At 43.5% G+C, this 25,153-nt stretch overlaps 1 protein-coding gene across 1 annotated transcript in view; it reads right to left on the reverse strand.

Moving 5' to 3' along the window:
* LOC140185837 (uncharacterized) overlaps positions 1-14,324 on the reverse strand; it is a 46,899-nt gene extending 32,575 nt beyond the window's left edge. Inside the window, exons 1-3 of the mRNA XM_072239612.1 lie at positions 14,193-14,324; positions 13,305-13,598; positions 2,641-2,713 (exon numbers count right to left, since the gene is read on the reverse strand). Of these exons, the coding sequence (XP_072095713.1) occupies positions 2,641-2,713; positions 13,305-13,598; positions 14,193-14,249 (424 nt within the window). The 5' untranslated portion in view covers positions 14,250-14,324. The remainder of the gene's footprint in view (positions 1-2,640; positions 2,714-13,304; positions 13,599-14,192) is intronic.
* Between the last annotated feature and the right edge of the window lie 10,829 nt (positions 14,325-25,153).

A 25,153-nucleotide genomic window follows, 5' to 3' on the forward strand; every position in this document is an offset into this window, starting at 1 on the left:
GCTTTATGCAGTGTTCCTTTATTTTTCATTAATTTATGTTCATTACATGTGAGAGGACACTTCCTCGGAACTGTATGTGGAGTGCAGTGACCTTCACATCACCTGGGGAACCTTCCCAGCCACTTGTGGAATTTTCCATTTGTGATGTCTGGTCCGTACACAGAAAAATGGTGGATTTTTGACTTTCGGATAAGGTGCGTTCAACATATACAACATTCTGTATAGAACTAAGGTATGTTATTAAATATGCCATTTACAGCAATGACTATAAGATTGCCAGCACTTCGTGAATTTAGTGTAGTCTGTGCGTCCTGTCTTAAATAAATAATACATTAACAGTAATATACATAAGTTGTAGTACTTCTTCTCTCCACCCATCATTTAAATAGTAGATCATTCAAATAACTTCATCTCTACTTAGTCCTATCTTTCATACTATAATGAAAGACTAAATTATTTCCGTTGCTAAAACTCAGAATACAGAACATAAAACATGCAGCACCGTTCATGTCTTTTGGCCCATAATGCTGTGCCGACCTTTTAACCTACTCCACCATCAATCTAACCCTTCCCTTCCACATAGCCCTCCATTTTTTTTCAATCCATGTGCCCATCTAAGAGACTCTTAAATATGCCTAATGTGTCTGCCTCTACCACCAGCCCTGACAGTGCATTCCACGCACCTACAATTCTCTGTGTAAAAAGTCTGCCTCCAACTTCTCTCTTATACTTTCCTTTAGATTACGCCCACTCATATTAGCCATTTCTGCCCTGGGAAAAAGTCTTGATCTATGCCTCATCATCTTGTCCACCTCTATCAAGTCACCATTCTTCCTCCTTCACTCCAAAGACTAACCCTAATAACTCTAGCTCACTGAACCTATCCCCATAAGACATGTTCTCTAATGCAAACAGCATCCTGGTAAATCTCCTCTGCACCCTCTTCCACATCCTTCCTGTAATGCGGCGACCAGAACAGAGCACAATATTGCCGGTGTTGTCTAACCAAAGCTTTAAGGGGCTGCAAAATTACCTCTTGGCTCTTCAACTCAATCCCCTGACTAATGAAGGCCAACTCTGCATATGCCTTCTTTACCAACCTAACAACTTGTGCGGCAAAACTTAGCAAAATGTGCACTAATGCTAACACCACATTTATTTTGCAGCACTAAGCACAAAACAACTTTTTGAAAGTTAAATGCATAGTCATATCATCATGCAGTGTACATCTGTAATCTGCACCAACTAATCGATCTATCTTTCACCGACCAAGCACAATACCATAATGTTTAGTGATTCAGAAATAAGCCTTGTTTGCAAGTGAAGTCAGTGTATTTAACAAAAAGGATTCCCAAGGCATGACAGTAGCTAACCAACATATTTTCAATGACTTCATATATTTTTAAAGTTAACTTTGCCAAACAAAACATTCTTTATCCCAATCTCACAGTAAAAAGCATGATAATACAATTAATTTAAGATAAAAACCAATTATCACTGAACAAAAATGAGTCCCTTTCATCCTTGCACCTCCTCTTTTTGTACGGTAACTGGTTACTCTTGAGCAAGAGCTTCCTTTGCGTCTTACTGACGACTAAGAAGCCTTTGCCTTCCCCCAAACACATATTTAGAGTAACATGTTTTGTGCGTGATACCTCTCCATTACCATCACAATCCGTTCCACATTTGTAACATCTTCCTGTCTTTAAAGGTTAACCTTTACAGAACCTGGCTAAATCTGAAGCTGTTTTTTTTCCTACTTATTGTCCTCAACCGTATGAGCCTAAAATGATTAATTCTTTATGTTATTAGGCCCTGCCCTTAAGTAAGTCACTATGACAGAGTGAATTGTTCTACTGCTGGTGAAGAGAGTCTGAATATGTTGCTTTCTTTCTGATATTCTCAATATTGGATAAAGTCTCCTTGTTCTGTTGATAATTACTGAGTCTGTTCATATGTCCACATCTATTTAAGTTAGATTATTTAGGCTTGTGCATGTGAGTGTTCTGCTAATTGTTGATTGCTCATGGTCATTTGCACTATTGTCTTGTAAGTTGTTGGTTGCTATTGTGTACTCTGTTATGGTACTGTCCTGTGTGTTATGTTTGGCACTGAGCCACAATCAATTCTGATATGTTTCATACGCTGACAATAAAGTGATTTGGATATTTCAGTTACAAAATGTAATGAAACAACAACAGTAACAGAAATCTAACCTGCGCTCTTGACATCCAACGGCACTACCCTCACTGAAACTTGCATGGGCAGTCCCCAGCCCAGCTGTGAAAGAAGGAGGACTAGCAACCCCATCCCATAAAAAAACAGCTACAGAAACACCACAGAAGTTCCATAGACCTCATCCCTGGGAGAGGAAGGATCTTTGCCTATAAGACTTATGAAGTTGTGTGGTGAAAGCAGAAGCAACAGGGCTGATCAACCTTCTATCAGCCCTGGACAGAGGACTCTGGTAAGATGCTGTCGACGGCCATGCCCCAGTGGGGGTAATGGACTTAAGAAGAAGGGAAAGAAAAATTGAAACTGAAAGCCCTCAAAGGATTACAAGTACAATTTAGCTAATCAAAACCCTTGGATCATTCTTAAGTAAACCTATAATTATGAAAAGATAAAACAATGCTGTACCTGCTTCATGTGAACTATAGAGTTCATTCTCTTTCATTCTCATTGCTATTCGGTTTGAATCCTCTTGAGAAGGCTGCATGAAAACAAATTTCCAAAGTTATTCAATTAGTCGTCATACTGTCAAGAAGATTAAAATAAGTAAAAATCAAAGAGGATTTATTTATAATCAATCAGTCTAAAATACTAAATTGTGTATATCTTTTCACCATGAACAAAAACTCTAAATATTGGAAATGAGTTGACAGCTGCCACGATAGTATAGTGGTTAGCACAACGCTATTACAGCTCAGAGTGTCAGAGTCTGGAGTTCAATTCTAATGTCATATGAAAGGAGTCTGTATGTCCTCCCTGTGGAATGTGTGGGCTTTCTCTGGATGCTGCCATCTCCTCCCTCGGTCCAAAGATGAACTGGATAGTAGGTTAATTAGTCATTGTAAATTGTCCTGTGATGAGGCCAAGGTTAAATCAGTGGGTTGCTGGGCAATGCAGTTCAAACAGCAGGTAGAGCCACTTCCACACTGCATCTCTAAATCAATCGTTCATTCTGTGCCCTGTCGTGTGACATTGATGATCATGGCCTTTCCATGACCATGATTGTTCTTGGCAAATTTTTCAACAGAAGTGGTTTGCCATTGCCTTCTTCTGGGCAGTGACTTTACAAGATGGATGATCCCAGCCATTATCAATACTCTTCAGAGATTGTCAACCTGATGTAGATGTCCACATAATTGGGACTTGTGATACACACCAGCTACTCAAATGACCATCCACCACCTGCTCCCGTGGCTTCATGTGAATGTAACTGGGGGCTAAGCAGGTGCTACACCCTGACCAAGGGCGACCTCCAGGCCAGCGGAGAGAAGGAGCACCTTATATCTCCTTTGGTAGAAACACACCTCTACCCCTCTACCCTACATCTAAAATAATAGAAACATAGAAACATAGAAAATAGGTGCAGGAGTAAGCCATTCGGCCCTTCGAGCCTGCACCGCCATTTATTATGATCATGGCTGATCATCCAACTCAGAACCCCGCCCCAGCCTTCCCCCCACACCCCCTGACCCCCGTAGCCACAAGGGCCATATCTAACTCCCTCTTAAATATAGCCAATGAACTGGCCTCAACTGTTTCCTGTGGCAGAGAATTCCACAGATTCACCACTCTCTGTGTGAAGAAGTTTTCCCTAATCTCTGTCCTAAAAGGCTTCCCCTCTATCCTCAAACTATGGCCCCTCGTTCTGGACTTCCCCAACATCGGGAACAATCTTCCTGCATCTAGCCTGTCCAATCCCTTTAGAATCTTATACGTTTCAATCAGATCCCCCCTCAATCTTCTAAATTCCAACGAGTACAAGCCCAGTTCATCCAGTCTTTCTTCATATGAAAGTCCTGCCATCCCAGGAATCAATCTGGTGAACCTTCTTTGTACTCCCTCTATGGCAAGGATGTCTTTCCTCAGATTAGGGGACCAAAACCGCACACAATACTCCAGGTGTGGTCTCACCAAGGCCTTGTACAACTGCAGTAGTACCTCCCTGCTCCTGTACTTGAATCCTCTCGCTATAAATGCCAGCATACCATTCGCCTTTTTCACCACCTGCTGTACCTGCATGCCCACTTTCAATGACTGGTGTATAATGACACCCAGGTCTCGTTGCACCTCCCCTTTTCCTAATCGGCCACCATTCAGATCATAATCTGTTTTCCTATTTTTGCCACCAAAGTGGATAACTTCACATTTATCCACATTAAATTACCTATCCAAGTCACCCTGCATCCTCTTAGCATCCTCCTCACAGCTAACACTGCCACCCAGCTTCGTGTCATCCGCAAACTTGGAGATGCTGCATTTAATTCCCTCATCCAAGTCATTAATATATATTGTAAACAACTGGGGTCCCAGCACTGAGCCTTGCGGTACCCCACTAGTCACCGCCTGCCATTCTGAAAAGGTCCCGTTTATTCCCACTCTTTGCTTCCTGTCTGCTAACTAACTCTCCACCCACAATACCCCCAATACCGTGTGCTTTAAGTTTGCACACTAATCTCCTGTGTGGGACCTTGTCAAAAGCCTTCTGAAAATCCAAATATACCACATCCACTGGTTCTCCCCTATCCACTCTACTAGTTACATCCTGAAAAAATTCTATGAGATTCGTCAGACATGATTTTCCTTTCACAAATCCATGCTGACTTTGTCCGATCATTCCACCACTTTCCAAATGTGCTGTTATCACATCCTTGATAACTGACTCCAGCAGTTTCCCCACCACCGACGTTAGGCTAACCGGTCTATAATTCCCCGGTTTCTCTCTCCCTCCTTTTTTAAAAAGTGGAGTTACATTAGCCACCCTCCAATCCTCAGGAACTAGTCCAGAATCTAACGAGTTTTGAAAAATTATCACTAATACATCTACTATTTCTTGGGCTACTTCCTTAAGCACCCTGGGATGCAGACCATCTGGCCCTGGGGATTTATCTGCCTTCAATCCCTTCAATTTACCTAACACCACTTCCCTACTAACATGTACTTCACTCAGTTCCTCCATCTCACTGGATCCTCTGTCCCCTACTATTTCTGGAAGATTATTTATGTCCTCCTTAGTGAAGACAGAACCAAAGTAATTATTCAATTGGTCTGCCATGTCCTTGCTCCCCATAATCAATTCACCTGTTTCTGTCTGCAGGGGACCTACATTTGTCTTTACCAGTCTTTTCCTTTTTACATATCTATAAAAGCTTTTACAGTCCGTTTTTATGTTTCCTGCCAGTTTTCTCTCATAATCTTTTTTCCCCTTCCTAATTAAGCCCTTTGTCCTCCTCTGCTAAACTCTGAATTTCTCCCAGTCCTCAGGTGAGCCACTTTCTCTGGCTAATTTGTATGCTTCTTCTTTGGAATTGATACTATCCCTAATTAATAATAAGCAAATAATAAGAAATCATATAAATCTTCATCTCCATCAACTTAAATACTTATATATTCTTAACCTTTCAAATACAGTGTTAAATGCTTATGTCAGGATAAACTGGTCTTGTACGGACTCCCTCCAATACCATTATACTAAACAGTAATTTCAAAGCATCAGTCAAGAGGGCTGATGCCGAGCAATGATGGGAATTTTCAGGTGAGTAACTGATTATTAAAGTGAACACACTGGAAACCATTGTCTGTGTGTCACTGATAATCCATATATTTTACTTTCAGTCAGGAGCTGTAAAGTGGTTTTAATATTTTCAGTATAAAAGAAAAGATAGAAAAGAAACCGAGAAAAACACATTTCACTAAAGAAAGTTCCTTGTGGAGGTTCATGTAGCGACATGTATCTGGCAAAGCAATACAAAGATCACGTTTTTTTTATGTTTTGCGATTCAAGGTCATAAATTAGTCTCCTAAGTGTGAATGTTGCACCCTCAGTGATCAGGAAATTACTTTTAATGCAGCAAGATTTAGCTAAGTGGCAGCAAGTCCTAAGGATTAGAACAATAAACCTTTCTACAGGTCAGTTGTACTTTTCCATTGGCTGCAGTGAAACAACAGAATGGGTTACCTCACATGAAGTATACGAATAAACAAAATAAAATCTTCAAAATAAGGCTGTGATCATTTCACGTACAAAACGTAATGGTAGTGGGCACGTGGCCAAGTGGTTAAGGCACTGGACTAGCGACCTGAAGGTCATGAGTTCGAGCCTTGGCTGAGGCAACGTGCTGTGTCCTTGAGCAAGGCACTTAATCACACATTGCTCTGCGGCGACACCGGTGCCAAGCTGTATGGGTCCTAATGCCCTTCTCTTGGACAATATTGGTGTCGTGGAGAGGGGAGACTTGCAGCATGGGCAACTGCTGGTCTTCCATACAACCTTGCCCAGGCCTGCGCCTTGGAGAGTGAAGACTTTCCAGGCACGGATCCATGGTCTCGCAAGACTAACGGATGCCTTTATTTATGAAATCTTTGGAGGAATCCCAGGGATTCTGAATGGAACTGCCAGGATTACCCATGAAAGTGCCAGTGAGTTTTGGAATTTTGCACATGTAGGCACAGATGTGGAATTCTCAGACTTATTGTCCAGCAACAAAGAGTGACGCAACAGATTTTTCCTGATGGCTCAACCTGGTGTTAGACTTGATTCAGGAAAAGAGGTAAGGTTGGCCAAAAAAGGCCATTCCTCTGAGTCAGATTATTTTTCTTGCATGCGCGGAGGACCAAGGGTGATCCTGTGGGCTCTAAGTTTAGTTTCCGCAGTGATATATCCATTTCCTCCCACCACCCGCTACCCCAATTCACTGCCACTCTCCACCAATGCATACAGGGGGCTGACTTGTCCATGGATGTTCTGTCCTGGCTGTCTATGTTCAGTCAATACACAAGCCAGGGCAGTACGATATGGAGAGCAAGCTGTTGCCCATGTAGCAGGCTCCCACTCTCCACACATCTGGTGAAGACAAAGGAAAGTTAGAGGCTGGTACAGCGTGGAACCAGTGGCGTCACAGGAGTTGCCAGTCAGCGTTGAAATCAATGTCGGAATGCCTTAGGGACTCCATTTCCAGATTTTTCCTCAGGGTTTACTCCCAAAGCCCATGAGTGGCTATAGCAAGGCAGTGAAGGTTTGAGATCAGAGTTTTTCTTCTCATAGATGAGTTGCAAATCACGGCTGATGATCTAAGTCCACCTGATGACTTGCACAATGCAGTTAAGCACTGTCCAGGCATCTCACCTTATTGACAGTCCCTCATCACAGAATCCATATCCCACTAAGGAAAGGCTAGGAAAGATTTAACGGATATTGGCCAAACATGGGCAAATGGGTCATGGGCAACTTGCTCATGGACCTCCTGGGCCAGGAGCCACTTTCCCTGCTCTGTGACACCATTGCACTTAAAGTTATTGCTCTGGCAAAAAGGGTGTTTGCCCATGTAAGGGATATAGAGGGTGGCACGGTGGAGATATGGTAAGGCATTCCTTCCCTCCGTTCACCTGCAGGTCACCATTGGGCAAGATGCCACGACTGTTTAGCACCCCCCCCCCACCCCTTCCCCCAGATCAGGTCATGTGAAGCCATGGGAGTAGGTGTGGATGGTTGTATGAGCAGCTGGTGCATATTGTGCCCTGGTTACACGACCAATGACACCAGGCAGACAATCTCTGAACAGTATTGATAATGACTGAGGTCACCTGTCTTGTAAAGACACTGCCCAGAAGAAGGCAATGGCAAAACACGTAAGTTGAAACATTTGGCAAGAACAATCATGGTTGTCCAAGAGACAACTTCAAACGAGGTTGGAGGCAACATTGGATGCACGACAACTCTGGCAGGGTTTGCAAGACATTACTTCCTACAAAGCGAAACCCAATAGCATAAATGGCAGCGATGCTTCACTACCAGATGAACTCAACGCCTTCTATGTACGTTTTGAAAGGGAGAACACAACTACAGCTGTGAAGATCTCTGCTGCACCTGATGACCCTGTGATCTCTGTCTCAGAGGCCAATGTTAGGCTGTCTTTAAAGGTCCTGATGGAGTACCTGCTAAGGCTCTGAAAAACTGTGCCAGTTAACTGGTGGGAGTATTCAAGGATATTTTCAACCTCTCACTGCTATGGGCGGAAGTGCCCACTTGTTTCAAAAAGGCAACAATTATACCAGTGCCTAAGAAGAATAACGTGAGCTGCCTTAATGACTATCGCCCGGTAGCACTCGCATCTACAGTGACAAAATGTTTTGAGAGGTTGGTCATGACTAGTCTGAACTCCTGCCTCAGCAAGCACCTGGACCCATTGCAATTTGCCTATCGACATAATAGGTCAATGGCAGATGCAGTCTCAATAGCTCTTCACATGGCTTTAAACCACTTGGACAACACAAACACCTGTGTCAAGATGCTGTTCATCGACTTTAGCTCAGCATTTAATACCATCATTCCCACAATCCTGACTGAGAAGTTGCAGAACCTGGGCCTCCCTCTGCAATTGGATCCTTGACTTCCTAACCAGAAGACCACAGTTTGTGCAGATTGGTGATAACATCTCCTCCTCACTGATGATCAACTCTGGTGCAACTCGAGTGTGTGCTCAGCCCACTGCTCTGTTCTCTCTATACCCATGACTGTGTGGGTAGGCATATCTCAAATATCATCTATAAGTTTGCAGATGATACAACCATTATTGATAGAATCTCGGGTGGTGATGAGCGGGTGTACAGGAGTGAGATATGCCAACTAGTGGAGTGGTGCCACAGCAACAACCTGGCACTCAATATCAGTAAGATGAAAGAACACATACCGATCCTCATAGAGAGATCAGAAGTGGAGAAAGTGAGCAGTTTCAAGTTCCTAGATGTCAAGATCTCTGAGGATCTAACCTGGTACCAGCATATTGATACAGCTATAAAGAAGGCAAAGCAGCAGCTATACTTCATTAGGGGTTAGAAGAGATTTGGCATGTCAACAAATACACTCTAAAACTTCTATAGATGTACCGTGGAGAGTATTCTGACAGGCTGCATCACTGTCTAGCATGGGGGGGGGGGTGCTACTGCACAGGATTGAAAGAAGCTGCAGAAGGTTGTAAATTTAGTCAGCTCCATGTTGGGTACCCAGGACACCATCAGGGAGCAGTGTCTCAGAAAGGCAGCGTCCATTATTAAGGACCTCCAGCACCCAGGGCATGCCCTTTTCCCACTGTTACCATCAGGTAGGAGGTACAGAAGCCTGAAGGCACACACTCAGCAATTCAGGAACAGCTTCTTCCCCTCTGCCATCTGATTTTTAGATGGACATTGAACCCTTGGACACTACCTCACCTTTTTTTTAATACATAGTATTTCTGTTTTTTGCATGATTTTAATCTATTCAATATATGTATACTGTATAAAGTGTACTGAATAAGATTTACTTATTTATTTATTACTATTATTTTTCTTCTTCTTCTATTTTATGTATTGCCTTAAACTGCTGCTGCTAAGTTAACAAATTTCATGTCACATACCGGTGATAATAAACCTGATTCTGATTCTGGTCATGGAAAGACCATGATTGCCCACATCCTACGACACAGCACATAATGAACAAATGAAGGAGTACAGATAGGGTGCATGCAATCAAGCATTTTCCCCTCATCTTGCTGAACTGGAGTTCATAGTTTAAGGTGAAAAGTGAAATATTTAAGGTGGAGGGAACTTGTTCATTCAGGGGGGTGGTGCAAGTATGAAATGACAGATGTGGGTTCAATTTTAACATTTAAGAGAAATGTAGATAGGGAAGTATGGAGGGCTGAGATTGGGGTGAAGAGAAATGGGACTAGACAGAGACTAGGCCAGCAAGGAGAGATGGACAAAAAAGACCTGTTTCTGTGCTGTGGTGCTATACTATACCCTATCACTCTGTGCAGTTCACATCACTAAATAAGCAGCCCTGAGTTCAATTGGTTACCAGTAGCTAGTTCAGGATTGCCTGATGATTTCATAGGGTCATGGAGATATAGTGCACAGAAGCAGGGCCAGTCTGCTCCACACATTCACACTAATCTTACCCTCTTTTCATGCTCTAGAAAACAGATGCCGAAAAAATGGTGCTTTTTGTGGTTAGTCGAGATAACGGCTGCAAGTTACAAATCCATCAGCCCCAACCAATGAGCTTTGAAGTACCCAGTTCTCCAGGGTGCTCCTTACAATGCTGCTGAAATTTTATTGCAGTCATCAGTCGCCTGCCTATTCATTAGTTTAATTAGTTAATAACTGTCACAGTTAGCGTTTGGGATTTATATCTTCAATTCCAAAGCTAAGTTAAAACCTGCTATTGTATTATCCTTAACAATTGAATTAATAAGATGTAATATGATAGTACTTTTTCCTCAAATAAATGACATCCATATCAAAAACTCAATTACGCAGCAGATAAAGAATGGACGAGAGAAATTAAAAAAGGGGAAATGCAGAAAAGAACTGGCAGGTGAGGTGATACATGTGGAGAGAGAAGCAGAGTTAATGTTTTAGGCTGATACCCGTTTATCAGATCTGGCAATTACGGAATGTCTAAATCAAGCAATGAATCCTTAATGATCAATTAAACAGCACGCAATCCCCAAAAGTTTTATGGGTGGAATCTCTCTCTCTGCTCCACAGTGACTGTGTAATGAGTTTGCTTCTGCCTTGAAACAGCATGGAGTTTTCTTCCAGACAGCCCAAACTTTATTTGTGGGCCAAGCTCTGAAACTTGACATTGTGATACGCAGAACACAGAACAGAACAGCACTGGAACAGACCCAGTGTTCCACGGTGCCTGTGCTGATCACAATGTCAATCTAAACCGATTACACGTGGTCCACATGCCCTGGCTGTGCGCGGTCCGTATCAGATCATTGGACCACAAGCCATTCAACCCATTCCGTCTGCCATGCCATTTCATCCTGACAGGTTTATTATCCCTTTCATCCCCATTCTCCTGCATTTGATGCCCTGGATAATAAAGGATCTATCAACTTACTTGTTTACCCCGCCTAGTGCATAGCCACCGACAGGAGCTCACCAGAGGGTTCTGCCCTGGGCCAGTCTTTCAGGTCATCTCAGGTGTAGCCCATCTTCTCTTTCTCCTCCCAGGGATGAAGTCTTTGGAGTTTCTGTAGCACTGGGTTTTTACAGGATGAGGTTGCTAGCCCCATGTCTGCAGCTGGGCTGGGCATGGGACCGTCCACAGCGGAGTTAACCAATTAACCTCTGCTTTAAATATATCTAATGACTTGGCCTCCATAGTTGTCTGTGGCAATGAATTCCACAAGGTATCCACCTGGATTAAACCTTATCCACCAACTGACTTATACCCTACTGTTATCCTTTAATATCTTACACAATTCCACCAATTTTCCTGTGATCTGCACACTTACAATCAGACCACCACTATTTTTGTGTATATCATTCCTATAACAAGCAGAGGTCCCAAAACTAATCCTCATGGAACAGTTCTGGTCTCACACATCCAGTCAACTAAGACACACCTCTACTACTATCCACTGTCTTCTATGACCAAGCTTATTTGTTTTTAAATTACCAATCTAAGCCTCATCCCTAGTAGGACTACCTACATATTATTTCAAGAAACCCTCATGAAACAAATTCTGCCCTATCTAAGCCCCTGGTGCTAAAGGAATCCCAGTCAACATTCATCATCATCATTATGTGCCATGTCGCATGACATCATCATTATGTGCTGTGTCTTATGACATAGGCAATCATAACCTCATGACCATGATTTTTCCTGGCAAATTTTTCCACAGAAGTGGTTTGCCATTGCCTTCTTCTAGGCAATACTCTTCAGATTGTCTGCCTGATGCCAGTGGTCACATAACCAGAACTTGTGATATGCACCAGCTGCTCCTACGACCATCCACCACCTACTCCCATGGCTTCACGTGACTCTGATCGGGGGTCTAAGCAGGTGCTACACCTTGCCCAAGGGTGACCTGCAGGCTAGTGGAGGGAAGAAGCACCTTATACCTCCTTTGGTAGAGATGTATCTCCACCCCTCCACCCAACAGTCAACATTAGGCAAAATAAAATAACTCATACCCCTCTGATAACACCCTCCTGTCCCCAGCTGAGCCTTTTAATTCTGTTTGGCCTCTTTGGCAGCTGTTTGCTTTTAGAGTTTTCCATTATCTGCTGACATATTGTATCTGTTCCTCGAGCTTCCCTGGTTGGGAGGCCTACAGTACCAACCAAGGCCTGTGATATGAACAAGGTTGATGATACAATACAAGCCCAAATCCTCCTTCAGTGTACACTGGCACATACGTTGTGACTTTCTTTAAATTGTCTCTGAACTCCTATGATCAGATAAGATTGTTTAATAAATCCAATTATTTAATAATAGTTATCTGCCCACACCTAACTCCATCTATTTATTTATAGGGAGATGCAGCATCGAACAGACCCCTCTGGCTCTTCAATCTACGCTGCCCAGCCCAATCACCGGCAGTTTACAATGACCAACTAACCTATTAACCGGTGACCATTAAATTGTGGGAGGAAACCAGAGCACCCGGAGGATATCCATGCATTCCACAGGGGAGGATGTACAGAGGATGCCAGAACTGAACTGCAGACTCCAACTTACCGAGCTGTAATATCGTCGCGCTAACCACTACCCTACTGTGACATCATACAGCAACTATATCCTTGTATATATGATATGGATGCAGAGAAAGTGATGGCAAACATCCCTAGGCCCTGCTGTTAACAGCTCTGTTGAACTGACCCATGGAAGCTTCCAAAGAGGCCTGGGCTAATTAAAGGGCCTCACATGGGAACAATCAGAAGTGATTTAATTAAATAAATAAATAAATGCACCCGTTAGTCTTGCGAGACCATGGATCTGCGCCTGGAAAGTCTTCACTCTCCAGGGCACAGGCCTGGGCAAGGTTGTATGGAAGACCAGCAGTTGCCCATGCTGCAAGTCTCCCCTCTCCACGACACCAGTGTTGTCCAAGGGAAGGGCAAGGGCCGATACAGCTTGGCACCAGTGTTGTCGCAGAGCACTGTGTGGTTAAGTGCCTTGCTCAAGGACACAACACACTGCCTTGGCTGGGGCTCAAACTCACGACCTTCAGATCGCTAGTCGAATACCTTAACCACTTGGCCACGTGCCCACACAATTATTACATTGTTATACTTGCCTGAAATGCAATCTCTGAGAGTTTCTGCATCCATTCAGCGCAGTCTGACTTTCCTGTTAGAAACGTGTACAGTTTTGAGGTTGTCTCCACCGAAAAGGCGCTTGAATCCTTTGAAGCCTGTTCTGTCGCCTCAAATATTCTTACACAGTCACTCATTCGGATTAACTTTCGGTCCATCCTTCTAGTAATGTGCTTTTCCGATAAAAACGAGCCCTCTTTGAACTCAAAGTACTCCAGGCGAGCTACAGATTGGTTACTTTGAGAGTAGAGGAAAAGCCAAACTCTCTTCCATTTCTGGGGGAGAAGTGAATAAATTCCATCATATATTGTAAGATGCAAATAGATATTTAAACCGCATTGTGCATTTGAGTACAAGATGTCAGCAGAATACATTCTCATTGTCAACCATTTGGGAAATAGTGCGAACCAAAAATGGTAGATAAATTACTGGTTAAGAACGCTTCACTTGTGGAGTTACAGATACAAAATTTATTTCTACGCTTCAATTTCATCTGGATGAGTTTAGCAATGTTTTGTTTACTGCTTTTCTCAAGCACCTAACTGAATCATTTAAAAGAAACTTCTATATATCCGCATTGTTCGCATACACAAAAAAAATTCAACGCATCTCCATCCACAGTGAAGACGTTTATAAACTGATACATCGACTTTATCATTTCAATTTTGTTACTTGATTTAAACAGAAACTTCGGCCTGCTGATTCGCAATCCTGATGTCAGTGTAAAAGGCGAATTCAAGTTGAAGTGCGCAAACATCTAGAAAACATTTCACCGTCAGCTGGTGAGCTTGGGGTCGCGGTCCCCACCGAAAATTACACGATTTTTATCCAGCGCAAGATCAGTAATAAATAAAAAAAAAGTTAGATACCTTCCTAAATTTATTCTGCTGCATGTAAATAAGACCTTCCTTCACAGTGGCCTCCATGGCTACGTTGTGCCTTACTTAGAGAGTTGTGCTTAGTTACTGCAGCGGACGTGTTTCATTTCCGTGGCGAGTTTCCGTTAGTTGACGGTAGAAAGGAAGAACAGCGGTTGGGGAGGTGCAAATGCCTCCGTTATTTGCTGGTGTCGCTCTTACCTCTGTGGTTGACTGGTGTGTAAAAAGTAAGGCGCGGATGCTGTGGAGCGGAGATCCAATCCACATTTCGAAGTTGGGATAGTTTTGACCTTGTAGAAAAATGAACTTTTCCGTGGAAGGATCCCTGGCCCTAAACGTTAACCAGCTTGTCTCGCCACAGACGCTGCGTGACTGGTACTTCTAGCACTTCTCTTCTCGACTCATATACGAATAATTTGCCACCGTTCTGGGCGCCCAAGGACCTCGCCGTTCCTAATACATTCAGCTGCACTCTGGAGATTTTGAAATAAATTTAAACTTGTATGTAAAACTGAAAGTGTATATTTCTGCATTTTTACACGCAATATGGGCCTGTTATAAATCTCGCGATTCTGTGGAGGGCGAGAGAGCGGTGCGAATTAACCACTAAAGAAGGATTTTAAAACTGTAGAATCCCTTTTTTAGCTCTCGTGTTTCCATTCAATTAGAGCTGCCCAATTTTATGTATGAACATAAAAACACATGAACAGAGACTGCTTGGCCCATCATTCGGTCTAAGGGTGGTCGAATTGTTCAAAGTTCAAAAATCAAAGTAAATTTATTATCAAAGGACATATATGTCACCAGATACAAACCTGAGATCCATTTTCTTGTGGGCATACTCAGTAAATCCAATAACCGTAACAAAATCAATGAAATACCACACCAATAGAGCTGACAACCAGTGTGCAAAAGATGACAAAACTGTGCAAATACAAAGAAAGAAATAATTATGAGAATAGTAAATAAATAAACAATAATTATCGTGACCATGAGATGAAGAGGCTTTGAAAGTGAGACCATAGGTTGTGGGAACATTTCAGTGATGGGGCGAGTGAAGCTGAGTGAAGTTATTCCCTTTGGCTCAAGAGCCTGATGATTGAGGAGTAATAACTGTTCCTGGACCTGGTGTGGTGGACTTGAGGCTCCCGTACCTGCTTCCTGATGGCAGGACTGAGACGGAGCCTCAGTATTGATTCCCATTGCTTCATGAGATCCTTTCACTCTCGCTCTCGAAGAATCTACGTAAAACACCTCACAGCCTCTGCTTCAACCACAACCAGAGATTTCCAAAGAGCAGAATGGATGCCGGCAAGTCACAGGGGAAGAAAGGAGGAAAAGACTAACATGGAAAGGAGGTAAGCAAAGGGAGAGAGAGCTGAGAGAGATGGGGATCAAGGGATAAACACGACAAATTCTGCAGATGCTGGAAATCCAGAGCAACACATACAAAATGCTGGAGGAACTCAGCAGATCAGGCAGCATCTATGGAAGGGAATAAACATTGTAGGTTTTGGGCTGAGACTCTTTATCAGGACTTCTGATGAAGGGGTCAAAAGAATCAGGAGACTGAGAGAAAGGGCTTTGTGGTTTGAGGGACTGAGCTAGTGAACCCGGGTGCAGTAATTTAAGGACAAACATTCAAGATGCAGAAGTTATGAAGGTTTCCTGCTGAGGAAATGGGTGTGTGCACAGATTGTGTGTATGTGATCATACTTAGAGGGGTGTGTGTGTGTGTGTGATAGAGAGTGAGTCTATCTGTCTGTGTGTCTGTCTCTGTATCTGTGATTGTGTGTGTGTGAGTATCTGTGATTGTATGTGTGTGAGTATCTGTGTGTGTGCATGTGTCTGTCTGTGGATGCGTGCCTATGTGTGTGTCGATCTGTCTGTCTGCGTATGTCTGTCTGTGTGTGTCTCTCTGTGTAAGCATGTCTGTGTGTGTCTCTCTCTCTGCGTGCATGTGTGTGTGTGTGTGTGTGTGTGTGTGTGTGTGTGTGTGTGTGTGTGTGTGTCTATCTGTGTGAGTGTGATGCCATTGGGCCAAGAGCAGTGGCTGGTGGACAGTGGCTAATCCCATGGACATCACAAACAGGCAGTGTCCATTCCTCACACCCTCACACTCCAAGTGCTGAGCTAGAAAATATAACTGAAACGTCATCTCCTGATTTTTATATTTCATTCCTCTGGGAGTAAATGATGACTTTCTATAAAGTTTCCTTACTTCCTGCAGTCATTGATAATAACATTTACTGTATCCAGGTTCCTGACTACAGAGATGTTCAATCTCTCATCATTTACATAATGTTTGAACTTATATTGCTACATCATATTTCTTTTGCTAGATCTTTACCCATTCTCAAGCTTTGTTATGCTATATTTTTTAGCCTCTGCTTGTCCTCTTCACAACCTACAGTCTTTATTTCCCCCAAGAGGGCGAGTCTAAGGTTCTCCGACAGTATAGACTTAAGGTGAGGGGGTGGGGTGGTAATTCAGAACAGGACCCAAGAAGTAACTTTTTCCACACAGTGGGTTGTGGATTTGTGGAACAAGTTGTTGGAGGAAGTGGTAAATTCAAGTTTCAAGATTCAAAAATTCAAAAAACTTTGCTGTCATTCTAACCATACATCAGCTCTGCAGGGCAGAATGAGACAGCATTTCCCAGGGGCAGTGCAATCATAACATAACAAATGCAACACTAAATAATAAACATAACAAAAAAATAGTAAAATCACAACAGCCACGTGTCAGTTAAAATCAAGATATAAGTGTCCAGTGCAAGTTAAGAGTGTCCAAAGCAGGGTCAGGTAGAGCAGCTATTTAGCAATCTGACTGCCTGTGGGAGGAAGCTGCTTAGTAGCCTTGTGGTTTTAATTCAGGAACAATTTCCACGTTTAAAAGGCATTTAGACAGGTGCTGAGATTGGAAAGGTAGAGGGATATGGGTGAAATTCATGTATAATGACGAACTTGGGCAAGTGAGTTGTACAAAAAGGTTTGTTTCTGTGCTGTAGAACTTCATAGGGGCGTCACAGTACCATAGCACTAACATGATGCAGGGTGTCGGAGTTCAGAGTTCAATTCCAACATCGTTGGTAAGGAATTTGTATTGTATATTTTTTGCAAATAAAACAGTGCGAGGCATTTTATGTTTAAGAAAAATAGCAACAACTAATTTATTGTACTCCAAACACTGAACACAAAAGTGTGATAACAGAATTCCACACAATTACATCATCTCATCAGACCAAACTCTTAAACTGAACCCCAACTCAATGTCAGGTGTTGTGAATATTGTATGTTTCCACCAATTATATCACTAAAACTGGCATTGTGAGCCTGTCCCGAGCCATTGTCCTGTGGCTGGAGTAGCTGCAAGTTCCTCTGGCTCATCCAGTGATGTGTTAATTTGCTCATGTTCATGTCGCGACTCCAGGGGGATGGTAGCAGAATCCTCCAAATATCGGCGGGTGATCTTTCAAAATATGTTCAGGTTGACCCTATTATCTATGATAAAAGTATTTTCTCTATTCCAAAATGCAGAAAGGGCCATCGTAAGGGACCTAAGGGGATGTTGATATGCATCACGGTGGATGAAAACAAATGAGGCAGAATATAGATCAACACGAACCCAAGAGTGCAGTATGCCATGATGGGAGGTAGGAATAGGTGCAGAGGAATTGTGTTTACTGAGGAGGGTGGAACACTGTTGAAAGACTGATCAGGCAGTTGTGACATCAGCAATAAAATCACCTGGCACTCACAACGGCTGCCCATATACCAATTCAGACTCGGATGACTGGGGGTCCTCTTTTGGAAAAGTTCTGAGCCCCAGTAGGACCCATGAGAGGCCATCATGCCAACACTCATTGGTCAGGGAAGCCTCAGAGCAGCCCTTTAAGGAGCGGTGAAACCACTTGCATAAGCCCTCGGACTGTGGGTGATAGACTGTGGTGTGAGGTAACCTAACGTCAAGGTTCTGGGCCTTTGAAGCCCAGTGGTCTGATTTGAATTGGGGACCGCGTTCAGAGGGAATATCAGATGGGTTGCCAAACTGAGCAACCCAGGTGCTGATGAACACCCGAGACACGTCTGCAGCCGATGTCAGTGCTAGGGGGATGACCTCTGGCCACCTGGTGGTACGGTCCATCACGGTAAGGAGGTGTGTGAAACCGTGGGAGGTCCACTTTGACATGATTAAACCATCACTCAGGGACCTCAAAAGGTGCCAAGGTCATGACAGATAATTTGTGTCCACTGGTACTTCACACAGGCTGCATTCTAACAGCATGTTCAGAAACTCAAAGAAGCCAAATGGGGTGATCACAGCCATGATGGAAATATCTTCTGAAGAGACAGGCACCTGATGGCAGCCCCTAAATAAATCGGCTTCGGAAAAAAGTTAACTTTCCAGCTAAATGTATCAAAAAGTCTTGGATGTGTTGGACTGGGTAATAATCGGGGGGGGGGGGGGCAGTGACCTCGATAGGGCATTTAATTGCCTCATGGGCGGCACCCAACTCGGGCTTAGGGACCTTATGGAAGGGCAAAGCCAATTATGTTACCCTACACAGGCCTCTTCCTCTGCAGAATTCACTGAAACCGGCATCGTGAGCCTTTCTGGAGCTCGGCTCGGGTTTAGTGTTGCGTTTGTTATGTTATGATTGCACTGCTCCTGGGAAACACTGTCTCATTCTGCCCTGCAGAGCTGATGTACCGTTAGAATGACAGTAAAGTTTTTTGAATTTTTGAATCTTGAAACTTGAATTTACCACTTCCTCCAACAACTTGTTCCACAAATCCACAACCCACTGTGTGGAAAAAGTTACCTCTCAGGTCCTCTTGGTTTAAGGCAACCTACCAAAATATGTTCAGGGCTACCCTCTTATCTATGATAAAAGTATCTTCTTTCCATTCCAAAATGCAGAAAGGGCCATCGTAAGCAGGCCTAAGGGAACGTTGGTGTGCATGATGGTGGACCAAAACAGACGAGGCAAAATGTAGGTCAATGGGAACCCAAGAGTGCAGTATACCATGACAGGAGGTAGGAATAGATGCAAAGGAATTGTATTTACTGAGGAGGGTGGACTCATGCTGAAAGATCAACAGGAAGTTTTTGCATCCGGAATGAAATCACTCATAACGGCTGCCCGTATACCAGCTTAGCCATGGATGACTGCAGGCCCTCTTTGGAAGCTATTCTGAGCCGCAGCAGGACCCGCTGGAGATGATCATATTAACACTCATCCACCAGGGAAGCCCTCAAATCAGTCTTTTCATGTTGGCAAACTCAGCCTTTGCAGTTGCCAGCTTTTCTGGGTCCAGTCTACGTGCCCAAGCGTGGACTGGTGGGCCAGTTGTAGAAACGTGGCGTTCAACTCTATGTCTTGTGACTGTTGTGGAGAATGTGACCTTGGTGGGGTTTGGGAATTCTCACAGCAATCGAGTAAATTCACATCTGGTACGTGTGCTTGACAGAGTCATCGGGAACTTGCTGGGAGAGCAGGATAATTGTTGTGTCTGTGCACAACTACATATCAATTAAATAAAAGCATGCATGCGGGAGATGGCTTTAACTGGTGTATTCATATTGCAACGAGAGAGAGAAAGAAATAATGCACATGTGCAGACAACAGGTCAGTACGCATTGGTAGACAGATTAATATGCGTACACTGACAACAGATCAATATGTGGTGCTGGGGGGGTGGTCACTGCTCTAAAAGAAATAGATCCATACATTACACTTCCTCCCCCTTTAGATTAATACAACATAAAATGTATATGAACAAAACATTCAACTTCCCTTTCATAAACACATGTTTTCACAATAACAGTCCATAACTAACTTCACAGTCCTAAAGATTCAGGCTTTTGGGTAGTGCCCTGTGTCTTTCAGGATAGCGCTTCTGGACCTGTGGAGTGGCAGCAGGTTTGGTCGGTGGCTTGTCTAAGACAACATTCTCAGTTTCCAGTGTCACTAAGAGGTAAATCCGGTGATGGTAATGTGTCCATCTCATTGCATCCAGTCGACTCAGCTGTGTCCTTCTGTTGAACACCCAGTATCTGTCCATAAGACATCTCCATGTCCGATCTCCAATTTCCACTGTGTGCATTAATGGTCCAGTTCTTGTATCTATCCTACCATCTTCTTGGTAGTCATACGCTAGGACTTGCAGTCCAATCTCGAAGCTGCTTGCTGCTTCACTTGGCAACTGGCTGAACTGTTTATTCTGTATTTCCCTCTGTAGATCTGGTTTCAGGAGGTCTATGTGAGATCTCAGATTCCTGCTCATGAACAGCACTGCAAGCGTTTGATTTGTCGTCGCATGAACAGAGTTCTGATACACAAAAAGGAAATTGTCCACCTTGTGCTGTAGAGAAATATCCTTCTTATCCATAGCCTTAATGGACTTCTTGAAGATTTGGATAAATCTTTCAGCTAAATCATTCATTGCAGGGTGGTGAGGAGCTGATTTGAAATGTCAGATGCCATCTTTCTTCATGAACCGTTGGAATTCTTCTGACATGTATTGTGGTCCATTGTTATTCACAATTTATTCTAGTAGGCCGTTTCTGGTGAAGATAGTCCTCAGGGTGGAGACAATCTTTGCTGAGGTGGTTGACTTCAATGGTATAACCTCCGGCCACTTTGAATGAGCATCCACAGCAATCAAGAACATGGAGTCCATGAATGGCCCAGCCAAGTCAATATGTACTCATTGTCACAGTGACAACAGCCACTCTCACGGGCGTAATGTGTCTGTGGGGTCCATTTTAAATTTTTTGGCATCCTGACCAGCTTTAGGCCAAGTTTTCAATCTGTTTCTCTATTCCTCGCCACCACACATAGTTCTGGGTGAGCCTCTTCATCTTGACTGTATCTGTGTCTTTCATGCAGATTTTCTAACACTCTGGTGTGCAGTTTAGAGGGAACCTCAACACAAGATCCACACATCAGCGTTTGTTCAAATACTGGTTGGTCTCATCTCACTGAGAACTCTAGAGACAGGGTTACCATGAGCTGGCCATCCTTGCATGGTAATCTCACAGACTTTTGACAATGTCGGGTCGTTTTTTGTTTCCCTTTGTGTTTTGGAATTTGTTACCGGCAACTGGTCCACCAATGCAGTGTGAAACTCTTCTGCTGGGTTCTTCAGTTGCCAAAAGTGGAAGGCACGACAAGCCATCAGCGTTGCTGTGTTGTTTGGTAACCTTGGACTCTATGTCATAAGAGTGGGCCCCTAGGAACAGTGCCCAACTTTGTAATCAGGTAGCAGTCATCACTGGAATTCCCTCCCTGGAATTGAAAATGGGCACAAGGGGGCTGGTGATCTGTCACTGGAGTAAACTTTTGTCTGCAGAGGTACTGGTGGAACTTCTGTATTCCCCGTACTAGACTAGGGGCCTCTCAGTTGATTTGTGCATAGTTACATTCTGCGCTCGTTACATTCTGTGATCGTAATGCAAACGCAATTGGGCATTCAGATCCATCTTTCATAGTGTGACGTAACGGCTCCAATGCCATGAGGCAGCGATGGGTCATAATGGGTGAACAATTCATTGGATGTTATTAGTCTCTTTGTTTCCTTGAATGCTCTTTCACATCTTTCTGACCACTCCCACCTTGCTCCCATCTGTAACAGTGCATTCAATGGGTGCAGCACTGTTTGGGGGAATGCGGTGGTACTAGTTTACAAGACCCCAGTACGACCTGAGTTGTGACACATTTTCCTGTTTGGGTGCCTGTATTACTGCCTCAATCTTCTCTTTTGACTTACGTAAGCCATGCTTGTCAATGACATGTCCACAATATGAGATTTCATTTTTGAAAAGTTCACACTTCTCTCTCTCTTTGTGCACAGACCATTCTCACTCAGCCTGGTAAGCACTTTACCAAGCTTCTGGAGGTGCTATTCATCTTTTTTGCCAGTCACGATGATGTCAAAGTAACATTGTGTTGCTGGGATATCTTGGAGCACTTGGTCTATTGTTCTTTGCCAAATTGCTGGGGCAGATGTGATGTCAAAGATGAGACAATTATACTGGAACAGTCCCTTGTGAGTGTTGATTGTGAGGAACTTCCTACTTGACTCCTCAATCTCCATTTGCAGATAGGTTTGTGACAAGTCAATCTTTGAAAACTTCTCCTCGCCTGCCAAAGATGCAAAAATGTCCTCTATTTGTGGCAGGAGATACCGCACAGTACGCAGCACAGGGTTGACGCTCTCTTTGAAATCCCCACATATGCAAACAGCTCCGGCCTTCTCTTTCTTGATCACCAGACATTGAGCATGGCCCAATCACTTCACAAAACCTTGGAGAGAATTCTAGATGCCTTCAAACTCTGCAGTTCAACATCCACTTTAGGATGCAGTGTGTAAGGCATTGGAGGCGTTTTATGGAATCTTGGTGTTGCTGTTTCATCCAGTTCAATTCTGGCCTTTGTGCCTTGGAGTTTACCAATCCCCTTCTCAAACACCTTCTCATTAGCATTAAGCAGCTGTGCCAGTCTCTGGTTAGTGCCACCATTTGGGCTGAATTTGCCTGTTGATGTCACACTGAGAGCTTCGATTGAGTGCCAGTCGTTGGATTTTTCTCAACCACCCACATCAAAAAAATGCTGGCCCTCCATTTTTCAACACATAAAGCTCTAACTGTTGTGCTTAGCCTCCATACATCACATTTACTCTCAGTTTGCCTCTGGGAGACACCTTTTCACCTGTGTAAGTCTTTAGTATAACTGAGGTCTTCGGTAACGGTATCTTAGAAAACGGTCTGCTGTAGTCAGTCTCTGGAATTGTGGACCTGTATCCAGCTCTATTTTCAGTTTTACATCAGACACATCTATTGTGATCTAAAGGATTTTGTGATCTGCTTCAGTTATGCAGTTCTAGGCATGCCAGTTCACCTTTGTCAAACTCTATGTTGTCTGATTCGGTTTTGCATTCAGTGAATTTATGCATTTTCTTAGTTTTGTGTTTGAGTCTTTTCATTCGGTTACGCTTGTTGTCTGCTTTGCATGTTCTCCCTATGTGACCTTGTCTCCGACACTTTCTGCAGACTTTTTCTTTGAACCAACAGTCGTTTGCATCACAGGAGGATTTGCCACATCGATAATATCTTTGCATTTTTGCGTCATTCAGGGACATTTTGTGCATTTCACATTCTGACTTTTTCTGTAGTTCTGCTGCATCCTTTGCTTCAATCACTAACAATATTGCAATGATCCGGAGGTGGGCTCAGTTGTCACAGGCTATTTTAGGTGCACACCATTGGGAGTATTTAATAGGCAGTAGGAGCTTGTCCCCACTACACAAAATACCCTGCAGATGCTGGGGTCAAAGCAACACTCACAACACGCTGGAGGAACTCAACAGGTCGGGCAGCGTCCGTGAAAAAGATCAGTCGACGTTTCGGGCTGGAACCCTTCGTCAGGACTGAAGAGGGAAGGGGCAGAGGCCCCATAAAGAAGGTTGGGGGGAGGGGGGGGAAGTCTTCTCCTTCCCCTACACTTTCCTCCAAACACCTTAAAGTTATGCCCCCTTGCATTAGCCATTTCTGCCTTGCGATAAAGTCCGCGGTTGGCTATCTGCTCAATCTGTGCTTTTTATCATCTTGTACACGTCTGTCAGGTCACCTCTCATCCGCCTTCGCTCCAAAGAGAAGAGTCATAGTTCATTCAACCTACCTTCATAAAGTAAGCTATCTAATCCAAGGAACGCCTAGCAAATCTCCTCTCCACCCTCTCTAAATCTTCCCCACCCTGTCTATAATGAGGTGACAAAAAGTGACATAATACTCTACGTGTGCAGTAACTGATTCATAATCCAATAATTATTAAAGGAGTTCTGTATGCCTCCTTTGGCAGAGATGCATCCCCATCCAATGATTCAGTGATAATAAACCTGATTTTGATTCCCTGTAGTCCTGCAACTCATTTTCCCACCCATATAGATCAAGCCCCTTCAGATTCTTCCTGTGTTGGCTTACAGTTTGCCCTGATTTAATTATTAATTAGTTCCACGTAACTTGCCAAGCAGATATCAACAGGACTGGAACGATTGAATTACAATGACTGTTTCACCATAAAATGACGCAAACACGAGGAAATCTGCAGATGCTGGAAATTCAAGCAACACACACAAAATGCTGGTGAAACGCAGCAGGCAACAGATATTTATTATACAGCAAACAGATATTTATTCTGGGTTGCACAGACAGCTGGAATGTATTTGGACAATGGCAAAGGGCCTGTAAAAGAACAATTATTAATGAAGGAAACAAGAACAATAATGAGCACAAAGACTGCTGATTGATTTTGGTAACGACACATCTGGTTCACTGTCCGGCTACTGAGTGGCTCAAGCCCTGCAACTCTTAAATGACCTCTGACCTGACAAGGCACTTACTTGACACAAAGGTTGATGATGTTGTGAATACTGTAGAAAATTGTCATAGGTTACAACAGGACATTGACAGGATTCAGAACTGGGCTGAGAAGTGGCAGATTGAGTTCAATCTGGAAAAGTGTGAGTTGATTCACTTTGGAATGTCAAACTTGAAAGAAGAGTACAGGGCTAATGGCAGAACTCAGTGCAGAGGAACACGGGAATGTTGGAGTCCACGTCCATAGATTCCTCAGTTTCAGTGCCAGTTCAAAGAGCAGTTAAGAAGGTGCTAAGAGGAGTAAATAAAAGTACAGAAGGGACAAGCAGAGCAGCCATTGTTGGGAGTGGGCCAGTGCTGACAGTGGGAGTGACAGGCTTGAGCTCAGAAAAGGCGTTGGCTCTGGGTAAATTGTCCAGGTAAGTTTCTGTTAAGTTTCTCTTTTTTCTTGCTGTGTTTGGGTACTTAGTATTGTTTAAATGGCCATTGTGTGTTCTTCATGTTGGATGTTGGAGTCCTGGGAGACCCAGAGTTTCCCGGGGAACTACATCTGCATGAAATGCATCCAG

Source organism: Mobula birostris, chromosome 21 (genome assembly GCF_030028105.1).
Source record: "Mobula birostris isolate sMobBir1 chromosome 21, sMobBir1.hap1, whole genome shotgun sequence".
Taxonomy (NCBI): domain Eukaryota; kingdom Metazoa; phylum Chordata; class Chondrichthyes; order Myliobatiformes; family Myliobatidae; genus Mobula; species Mobula birostris.